General features: G+C 42.9%; 1 protein-coding gene across 1 annotated transcript in view; it reads right to left on the reverse strand.

The window, feature by feature from the left end:
- Window positions 1-10,411, reverse strand: part of SHC2 (SHC adaptor protein 2) — a 254,964-nt gene extending 244,553 nt beyond the window's left edge. Inside the window, exon 1 of the mRNA XM_077253964.1 lies at window positions 9,774-10,411. Within this exon, the coding sequence (XP_077110079.1) occupies window positions 9,774-10,370 (597 nt within the window). The 5' untranslated portion in view covers window positions 10,371-10,411. The remainder of the gene's footprint in view (window positions 1-9,773) is intronic.
- Between the last annotated feature and the right edge of the window lie 1,282 nt (window positions 10,412-11,693).

Genomic DNA, 11,693 nt, shown 5'->3' on the forward strand with positions numbered 1-11,693 from the left:
TCACCACAATAGAAGCACAACCCATTTTTTCGCCTAAAATTCTGCCGTTCGCTTCTGGACAGAATTCTATCACATTGCATATTTTCTGGAGCCTTCTCAGAAGACACCGCCAAATGGTGCACAGGTTTGCGCTCCCGCAAACGCCGATCAATCTGAATAGCCATTGTCATGGACTCATTCAGACCTGTAGGTGCAGGGAACCCCACCATAACATCCTTAATGGCATCAGAGAGACCCTCTCTGAAATTCGCCGCCAGGGCGCACTCATTCCACTGAGTAAGCACAGACCATTTACGAAATTTTTGGCAGTATATTTCAGCTTCATCTTGCCCTTGAGATAGGGCCATCAAGGCTTTTTCAGCCTGAATCTCTAAATTAGGTTCCTCATAAAGCAACCCCAAAGCCAGAAAAAACGCATCCACATTGAGCAACGCAGGATCCCCGGGTGCCAATGCAAATGCCCAGTTTTGAGGGTCACCCCGCAGCAAGGAAATTACTATCTTAACCTGCTGTGCGGGATCTCCAGCGGAGCGAGATCTCAGGGAAAGAAATAATTTACAATTATTTTTGAAATTCAGGAAACGAGATCTATCCCCGGAGAAAAATTCTGGTATAGGAATTCTAGGTTCAGATATAGGAGCATGAATAACAAAATCCTGTAAATTTTGAACCTTCGTAGCAAGATTATTCAAACCTGTAACCAAACTCTGAGGATCCATTTTAATCAGGTGAGATCAGAGCCATTCAAGGATTAGAAGGAGAGAGAGAGACAAAGGCTGCAATTAGAGCAAAAATGCAATTGAGTCAACTAAAAAGCAAACTCAGAAGGAAAAAAAAAAAAAAAAAAAATCTGCAGACTTCTTTTTCTCTCCTTTCTTCTGCCAACGGTTTTAACCCTTGGCCGGCCATACTGTCATGGTTCCCAATGGCAAGGGAACGTCAGAGAACTTAAACAACAGACTAGCTCTTGGGTGATGGAATCTCGAGCTGACCGTGAGCTAAACCTACCACGCAACTAGCAGTGGCCGGGTGGCGTACCTACGTATTATCCCTAGACGCCTAGCGCCAGCCGGAGGACTAACTAACCCTAATAGAGGAAAAGACAGACCTGGCTTACCTCTAGGGAAATTCCCCCAAAAAGGAGACAGAAGCCCCCCACATATATTGACGGTGAGTTCAGAGGAAAAGACATACGCAGTATGAAGGTAGGTTCAGCAAAGCGAGGTCCGCTTACTAGATAGCAAGAAGATACAATAGGGAACTTCACGGTCAGCTGAAAACCCTATTAAAATACCATCCCGAAATTACTTTAAGACTCATGTGTCAACTCATGACACCGGAGTGGCAATTTCGGCCCACAAGAGCCTCCAGCTACAGAAAAATAACATAACTGTGAACTGGAACAAAAATGCAAAACAAACTTAGGACTAAGAGTCCAACTTAGCTGATAGTAGTCTAGGAGCAGGAACATGCAACAGAAAGGCTCTGGTTACATTGATGGCCGGCACCAGAATAACTGAGCAGAAAGGCTAAATAGGATACACCCATATCCTGATGGAAACAGGTGAACAGTGAAAGTGAAGCACACAAGTCCAGTACCACCAGTGACCACCGGGGGAGCCCAAAAACCAACTTCACAACAGCCACTATGAAGGACGTCTGCCAGGTTTTGCGTCCCTTTGATTATTCCACGCGGATGGCGAGTGCAGATGATGCACTAGTCAGCATGACTGTCCCCCTTATCTGCCTGCTTGAAAAATCACTGCAAGCGCTAAGGGATGGTGGCTGCACAGAGAAAAACACCCGCCAATGTGTCAGTGGGGTTCAGCACCGCCAGCTGTTCCCCTGCTGTGTCGCCGGCAACGTGTCCTGCAACAGCCACGCAGACACAAAGCTGCCGCCAGTGCAGGCTTCGGCCTGCACTCTGCTCCCTCTCCTCCTGCTGACCCTGGGCTCTAACACCGCCTGTTGGTGCCGGGTACTGCTAGCTGCACAGAGCCAAACACCTCGCCAATGTGTCAGTGGGGTTCAGCACCGCCAGCTGTTCCCCTGCTGTGTAGCCGGCAACGTGTCCTGCAACAGCCACACAGACACAACAGACCTACAAATGCCTCCAGTGCAGGCTTCGGCCTACACTCTGCTCCCCCTGCTGACCCTTTGCTCCAACACCGCTAGTTGGGGCTCTAGGAAGACAAGCTTGAATAGGTCCCCATCCTGGTTCCAGCACCGTCAGCTGGTTCCGGGCAGATCCTTTGGCTTAGGTGCCTCCTTCTGGGTATCCGAGTTCCACCAACGTCAGGTGGTCCTTGGTAGTGCTTTCAGGCACGGGTACCTTCTGCTTAGTAACCGGGTTCCAGTAACGTCAGCTGGTCCTCGGTAGTTCCATTGGCTCTTGGACCTTCGGCTACCCATCCGGGTTCCAGTACCGTCAGCTGGTTCTCGGCAGTGTCTTTTGCTCTTGTACCTTCTGCTCCCCATCCTGGTTCCAGTACCATCAGCTGGTTCCGGGCAGAGCCTTTGGCTTAGGTGCCTCCTTCTGGGTATCCGAGTTCCACCAACGTCAGGTGGTCCTTGGTAGTGCTTTCAGGCACGGGTACCTCCTGCTTAGTAACCGGGTTCCAGTAACGTCAGCTGGTCCTCCGTAGTTCCACTGGCTCTTGGACCTTCGGCTACCCATCTGGGTTCCAGTACCGTCAGCTGGTTCTCGGCAGTGTCTTTTGCTCTTGTACCTTCTGCTCCCCATCCTGGTTCCAGTACCGTCAGCTGGTTCCGGGCAGAGCCTTTGGCTTAGGTGCCTCCCTCTGGGTATCCGAGTTCCACCAACGTCAGGTGGTCCTTGGTAGTGCTTTCAGGCACGGGTACCTCCTGCTTAGTAACCGGGTTCCAGTAACGTCAGCTGGTCCTCGGTAGTTCCATTGGCTCTTGGACCTTCGGGTAGCCATCCGAGTTCCAGTTCCATCAGCTGTTTCTCTGCATTTTCTCAGCCTTCTTGTACCTTCTGCTACATTTCCAAGTTCAAGACCCTAAAGACGACGACCCGGAAGACCACCCCTAAGATGACGACGACACCAGAGACGACAACCACTGAGATGACGACGACCCTGGAGACGATGACCCTGAAGACCACCCCGATGACGACGACCCCGGAGATGACGACCCTGGAGACGACGACGACCTGGAAGACCGAGAAGCAGAAGAACAAGAGGCTGCAGAACAAAGAGCAGAAGAACATTAAGCATAAGACTAAATATCAGAGCAAAAGATATTATCTAAATTATAAGCAGAAGAAGACTAAGCAGTGTATGGGGGTAGTCCGTTCCTCCTCATGGTGCCCCTGGATAAAGCCTGATGCTGCAGGCCAAACTGAACGCGGACAAATGTAACTTTTTTGTGACAGGCAGAACGGAAGGTGTAATCTTCAAACTTTTATAGATAACAACTACGGGAATGCCTGTCACAAAACAAATAAGAATATGATGAAGAAGTTGAATATGAAGAAGATAATAGTTAAATAAAAAGAATATGAACAATGTAACAAAAAAATAATAGGTAGAAGATGAAGAAGAAGATGAATAAGGTGAAGAAGTTGATGTCAAAGAAGCTGATGATGAGGATAATGAAGAAGAAAGTGTGGGAGACGTAAAAAAGAAGGTGAAGGGCGTGGAAGTAGTGAAACATCAATATCTGACAAAATAAAAAAAAAATTAACATAGTCAAAATCTTTCTAACGCCGAACGTCATAAAAAAACAAAACAAAATCCTGCTATTCTATTTGATTGGGCTAAACCTCTGTGCCTTTAATGTCTCCGCCACCTCCCCCAATACATCCTACATTATTCTTAGTTGTTTTCCTTCATGTAGAATGAACCTACAAGGAAAGAAAGGGTTTATTTTAATTCCGATATTTTCGTCCCATTGACTTGCATTGGGATCGGGTATCGGTATCGGATTAGATCCGATACTTTGACGGTATCGGCCGATACTTTCCGATACCGATACTTTCCGATATCGGAAGGTATCGCTCAACACTACTCATCACTAGTCAGGAGATATCCACTCAAAAAATAAATTATGCTTCAGTCCCTGTCTTCCGTCAGGTGTACATTAGACCTAAAGAGTTCCTACTATTATGCACCCATACATCCTTCATACAAAAAAATCCTCTGGTTTGCAGTGAAAGAGCAAGGGAAAATTCTGCATTTCCAGTTTTGTTACCTACTGTTTGGACTCTCTTCTGCACCTCGCATTTTTACAAAATTCACAATGGGGGTACTGATCTTTCTAAGAAAAGAAGATATCCTAATTGTCCCATACTTAGATGATCTACTGTTAATAGTGGATTCACAAAACCAGATGAACTCGCAACTGACTATATCTATTTCAGTGTTGAGGAGGCTTGGATGGCTAATAAACAAAAGAAAATCAGGCCTCAAGCCAGAAAAAAGGAAGATTTTCTTAGGAGTACTTCTGGACTCAGAACAAAAATAGAAACAGTAAGGAAGGAGATTAAGTCCATCCAGAAGAAAAAGCAGATTTCGATCAGGAAGGCAATGAGGATCTTGGGTCTAATGACCTCATGTATATCCAGCATTCAGTGGAGTCAATTCCACTCAACAGTCTTATAGCAAGAACTATCAACCTGGGACAGCAAGACTGCCAGTCTAGACAGCAAGATGAAATTATCAAGGGAGGTAAAAGAGTCTTCATCCTGGTTGACCGGTTCAATAAACCTCCAAAAAGGAAGACCCTGGATCATCTCGCTATGCATAAACATTACTACAGACACAAGCCACAGTGGTTGAGAGGCTCACATAGAGGGTCAAAATCTTTAAGGTATATGGGCCGCAACAATACAAAATAGATCCTCAAACTACAGGGAACTCCATGCAATGTGGGAGACATTACAACGATACCAAGCACGCCTCAAAGATCAGCATGTCAGAATATTTTCAATTCCACTACAGTCTCTGTCCTTCTTCATCATCTCCAGTCAATATAAGAAGAAATATTTGTTTGGGCAGAAAACACGGTCCGGTCAGTCTCAGCAGTTCACTTGAAAGGATAAAAAAATCAGGTGGCAGACTTCCTAAGCAGGCAAGCAATTCAACCATCGGAGTGGACCCTAAACATGGAAGTTTTTCACCACTGGGGCATCCTTGTAATAGACTTGTTTGCCTCCAGGAAGAACACAAAAACAGAGAAGTTCTTTTCATTAAATCCTGGAAGCAATCCAACCAAGATAGACATCTTATCCCAGCCCTGGAATATGGAACTAGTATATGCCTTCCCGCCATTCTCTCTGATTCCGAGGGTGTTAAGGAAGATCCATGAGAGCCAAGCTAAAGTCTAAAAGTTCACTATTGGCCCAAGAGAAGCTGGTTTTCCCATTTAAGACGCATGTCTTTGAAAGATCCTGTAATCCTTCCAACAAGGCACGACCTTCTATCTCAGTGTCTGCTATACCATTAAAATCTGGAGATGCTGCACCTATTAGCCTGGATGCTGAGAGAGAAATCTTGAGATCAAAGGGACATTCAGAATCTCTATGATTCAGAGTAGTAGGAAGCCTATGATTTCCGCTTTCTATATCTCAATCTGGAAAATGTTCTGTGCACAAAATAAGGATCCTTATTGTCATGACACAGCTGTCGGGCGACCCGCGACTAGGGGCTCCTTCCCCTTCCCTAATACTAGGGGGTGCCCTAGCTCGCCCTACTCCCTGGGATACTTGTAAAGGTGAAGATGCCGGGGCTTCCACCCTTGCCTTATCTCCTGAATTTAGCCCTCGGTCTGTTCTCTTCCCCCACCCAGGTAAGAGGGGGCGCTACTGTGCACTGTAGAACACCAACCCGACAAACAAGGTAACACAATCAAGAGTGAATAGAAAACTCTAGGCATTCAAAATATTCACTCACATTTAACAGAGGAATGCACCGGGGTGTGAAGGTAGGGGAATAAACCAACATAGAGAAAGTTAGGGAATTACCACACATATAAACCAAACAACAGTCACAGATTACTCCTACAACTCTCCTTCTCATTTGAACTCCTCTCCCTCCATTAGCCATGCAGCAAATGCTTGCTCTGACAAGGATTTGTAACAGAGCCTAGATTATAAAGGGGAAAGGAGTGGCTAACTGAGCTCAGCTGTGTGCACAGGGATTTCCAACATGGCCGATTAACCCCTGTTCTGCCAGTAGAAATCAACATTTAAAAAAAAAGGAGAAATGTTTCTTCTCAGCACCGGAGTAGGAGCAATCAGACGCTGCGGTATTCTGGCTCTACACTGTCACCGTAACCTCGTGACTCCTATTTTCTGGATATTTCTAAGATATTAGTCTTTCTTCAGTTAGGATTTGATAAGGGACTAAGACCCAGTACCTTAAATGTTCAGATATCAGCTCTAGAGGCGTTCCTTGATTATCCCCTGGCTAGTCATCCCTGTTTTATGAGGTTTGTAAAAACTATCCATTAGCTTAAATCCACCATTAGATGTTTGGTGCCCCAATGGGACCTCAGTCTAGTTTTAAATGCCTCATGCAAAAGCCCATATGAACCTTTACACCAGGTCCACATTTCTTAAAAGAGACTTTGTAGTAGAGATAACGTCAGCAAGGCGCGTAGGGGAAATTCAAGCCATTTCCATAAAACATCCATACTTGAAAATTCAGGAATATTGTGTAATTCTGAGATTGGAACCAGTATTTCTACCGAAGGCAGTCACTGACTTCAACAGAAGCCAAGAAATTATCTTGCCTTACTTCTGCCAAAACTACAGCAAGAGTTTTCAATCCACTCCTTGGACATAAAGAGAGAAGTCCTATAATACATGAGTATCACAGAAAATTGGAGAATGAACTCAAACATCTTCATCCAATTTGCAGGGAAAAACAGGGGGAAGAAGGCATCAAAATCTATGCTAGCTAGGTGGAAAATAGGCAATCAAGCTCAGCATAAGTTACACAATGGATATCTTCTCTGGAAACCATAAAAGCCTATTCGACAAGAGCAGTATCAGATGTGCAGAGCAGCAACCTGGTAATTTCTGTAGACATTACAAACTGGAAGTTCTGTGAAGCCAACAGACGGCCTTAGGAAGGAAAGTCCTCCAAGCAGTAATCCCACTCTAAAGCTATATGCACACGTCAGGAATCTTTGCAGAAATATCCTGACCCAAACCGGACTTTTTCCGCAGGAAATCTGCATGCGTTTTTTGCGCGTTTTTATCGTGCTTTTTGCTCGTTTTTTGTTTTGCGGATTTTTCACGTTTTTTTCCGGAGCTTCCCCAATGCAATATATAGCGGCAAAAACTTTAAAAATCTGCAAAACTAATGAACATGCTGCGTTTTTTACCTTGCACAAAAATTGCGGATTGCATTCTATTAATAGGATGCTTAATGGATGCATTTTTTTCACGGTTTTATCGTGTTTTTATAGCGAAAAATCCGGAACATGTGCACACAGCCTAAAGGAGTTATTTGGTAGTTCTCCTTGTTGTGCTGTCAGGGGGCATGTCCTCGAAAATAGAAATGAGTCCTATTGGTAATGATATTTCCAGGGGACCATCATGGTAGCAACCCTTTCATTCCTTTCCTTGAATTTTTAATCTGCTGTGTAAGGTAAACCTATGTAGAAGGAAATTCAATAAACATATTGTTGCATCCATCCTGGTGTGGTACTAGTAAAAAATGGTGGGTGTAGGGAGGGGCTATTTATCCTTTCTGTGTTCCTGTCCTTGTTGAGGATAAGAAGGACAACCTCCTGGTGGTGCTGTTATGATGGACTCCTGGAAAAACACCATTACTGGTAGGACTAAATCCTACTTTCTGGAACACATGATTGCAAATTAGAGGTCCAAAGGTTAAAGTGTCAGTGCCAGTACAAAAAGTCACAGCATATTTAGGAAATACCCCTTGCACCAAATTTTGCAACTGTTGGATGCCAGAATAATTGCCTATTTTCTAGATGTTGCTATAGATTATTACATTGAAGCTACCTTAAGGTTCTAAAGTGAAGGATCTTTTCTGTACCATGATCTTCCAGGAATTAAATAACATATTTAACATTTACAACGTGTTTACATAGTCATAAATGTACTTCATGTATTGAACATTTACATGGAATAAATTAAACAGCTTGAAAGTCATTGATCTGAAAAAAAAACTGCAGAAATGTTGCTGAAAACAATAGGTATATTGATATTTATATTGATAAGACATACTACAAGCCATTGCTGACTAATACCCATAATTGGTGAAAGAAGAATAAGCTGTGTTGTGTATCTTCTGCTGGCTGTAATATTTATGAGGTTTTCTTTAGGAGCTTATCTAGTATTCTCTAGACCTCTATGCTTAGAAAGTAGCCTGACCTGCCCTCTTCAGGACATTCACAGATATGTGTAAACAGACATGGGTGACAATGAAGGCTCCCTATGATGTGATGTGATGTCTGTGTTCGTGTCTTCAAACGATCTCATCCTGATCGATGTACTTAAAACGTGATGACACATTAGTTTTCCCAATAATATATTACCAAAAGCAATAGTTTATGATGAGGGCAAAGCTATCAGATAGGCCATTCATCTTTTTAAGACATGAAAATATTAAATTGTTTAATGATAATTTTCAAGGAAATGTTTTAGCATATCTTATTCTAAAATAAAGTAAATATAAGATTGGCAGCTCATCTTATATACCTCATTCTTTAGCCTGTCTGCCTTATCCTATCTTTTCTATTCCTCCATCTTGCTCTTGTCTTGTAATGAAATGTATTGAATTAAGCAATGAGTTTGAAAATCTCCAGACTGCATGTCAGAAGGCGAACACCATGCTGGCACCGCTCATTACCCATGGGAGATACAGCAGAGAAGATGAGCCGTAATAGGACAATTTAGGGCAAGGACATCTCAAACAGAAGGGGTAGATGTCAGCCGAAATCAGAGATTATACAAGGTAGATTGACCCCTCAGTAATATTTATCTTTCCTTTAGAGAATAAGTAAGATAACGAACAATGTGCAATGAAGATTTATAACACATAGAGTACAAATGATTTCTATAAATGTATAGATGCTCTCAGTACAGAACTGAAAATATTCAAAAATGTCAAACAATAATTCTAACTTCTATTGTTAAAGTTTATGCTCAATATATTAAATAATGGTGATAATACATTTAGGCACTGCAAACCATATCAGTCTTGGTTAATTGTGAAATGTATATGGTATTCTGGTATGATAGGTTTATGGATGGACTACTGAAGAACAACTGTTCCAGAATCTAAAATGGTTACCCTAGCCCTTCCTTTGCTCTTTCAAAACAAAGGAGCTATCGTCCAATGAGCACACAGCAAAACAAAGAAGAAAAACATTGCATCAGCACTTTTACAAATCAGCACCAGGGAAGGGAAAAGCTATCCAATTAGGTAATAGAACATAACACAGTGCGCACTGCTCTTGCAGAGCTGATTCATTAATTAAAGGGAACTGCTCGTATTTGAATGTTATAGGGCGTATCACTTGAAAAATTGTAGGCCTTCAGGATGGGATGAGTTAATATTATATTGGCCATCTTATCTGACTGTACTTTATAGCTGTATATTAATATCACTGTTGTCTTGGCTTTATGGATTTAATGTACTGAGTTCCGATGAATGGCCTCCAGTCCCTAGACCATTTTGTCACATTAATTTATCTGTTTTACTCTCAGTATACCCCACCCTATATGTTTGTTCATGTCACGTCTCATAATTGAACCTGCATTCACCAACACTTACCCTCACGATGTAAGATACCCCAGGTCCTTGCAATCGATCATCAGGATGAAGCCAACCCTGAGCTGGTTTGCTGATAAAAGTCCCTTTTCGAGTCCATTCTTCCCCAGGCAATTTAAATGTCTCGGTTCGAGAAGCCTTTCTACTTCCACCTGCTCCCCCACGCAACCGGTTTATCACCTGCAGAGTGCAAGGTGTCGAGCAAACAGGATCACAGGCTCCAAACATTGACCCTAGTCCACCAGAGGCCCCTGACTTTTCCAAGGATAGATCCTTGCTGGCACCGGATGGGGATCGGCTTAGAAAAGCTGCAGGACTTGAGAATTTCCATTGTCCCATCCTGGGTATCATCATGCAGAAGGTGGTAGCTACATCCTGCTCTTCTGGGCACTGTGGTTCAGAGAACGGTTGGCCCAGTGATGGTGATGTGCTTGGTGTACTAGGGGCAACTTGTCCACTCATAGCTCCGGCTGGTAGAGTTGTCTGTTCCTCTGCTGAAGTTACAGAGTCATTCCGAAAGCGATCATACTTGGAGTCAGCCAGCATGCCGTGTGCTGGGATCCATCCAGAGCTTTCAGAGTGATTGCTTTTCTCTCTCATTCCCTCCTCCTGCTCTTTTCTTCTCCCTTGGGAGGATCCACTCTCACAAGATGATGTCATTCTCATATTACTCATATGCCCCACCTCATGCAACATCCCAGCTCAGGTCAGCAGAACCTGCCATAGTATCATCACATCCCCCACCTCTTACTATACAGCCATACATAGCAGGATACCTAATAAAAAGACAAGTTACATCTTTATGTTTATTACCACATGTCATGCACTACAGTATATTCTACATTTCTCTTGTAAATGCCTTTTCCTTATCCTGTAACGTTTCTAAGCAACCATAATATCCCAAAACAGGTTTTTACAGAAAAACTGCACGAGGAAGAACGTATAACTATCATGCTTGTTTATATGTTCTCTGATTTTATAGTTACAGTAAAATGACATTTGTGGAGTTTACATACGTATAGTTGTGTAACCTCATTGCATTATGAGAAGGTGAAATGTATGTCACATATAAATCAGGAGAATATGGAATGTACACAGGGGTGAGGGAATAGGGTATAGGTGTAGTTAAAAATTATGGCAAAGACTGGACATATAATTCTCTAAAAGAACCTGTCAGCATGATTTTGTAAAGTAGAGACATTGCTGTAATGGTGCTGCAGTACAGATTAAATTCATGCCTTTGGTGACGAAATTCACTTTGTAGTTCTCCTTTTATCAACACTTTCAAACTGTATGCAGGCGGATGATTTGGAGAACCACAGACAGAGAGAGGACCCCTGTTAAATATTAATTATTGACTTATTCTTGGTCTCGATGCAATACAGAGCATATCGCTTCTTGCTGACAGTACAAAGAGCTATTTTTGTGTATGTATAAGTAAACTCCATATACAGGGAACACATGATCCGTAGAGAAGATATATAAGCGTCTCTTAGGAGGGTGTGGGGGTCTTTTTGGTCACGTGGGACTGTCACCTCCTGCCTTCACATCATTTACCATGGACGAGAGATGAAGAAGCAACAGCTGTTAGCTGGCAGCCATCATGACCTTCAAACTTCACACAGACAGACGACTTTTACCATACAGAACTTGGGGAAGATGAGTAACAATTGCTGATCTCTACACATGGACAATCTGTTCGTAACTATTTTCATCTGTTTTATGTTTTTGCTGCAACCTGATTTTTCTGTGGACAATTCAATAAACCACTACCTTTTTTATGAGAATATGACGACATTTTTCTTTTAAGAATAACGCACCTGGTTAAGTCCTGATTTAAATGAATGTGCAAAATAAGCATATTTAACAACCCCGTGTACAGCCCGGCCCCTGTGCACCAAAATCTAATTAGCAGAAAAATCA

The sequence above is a fragment of the Ranitomeya variabilis genome, chromosome 1, assembly GCF_051348905.1.
Source record: "Ranitomeya variabilis isolate aRanVar5 chromosome 1, aRanVar5.hap1, whole genome shotgun sequence".
NCBI lineage: Eukaryota > Metazoa > Chordata > Amphibia > Anura > Dendrobatidae > Ranitomeya > Ranitomeya variabilis.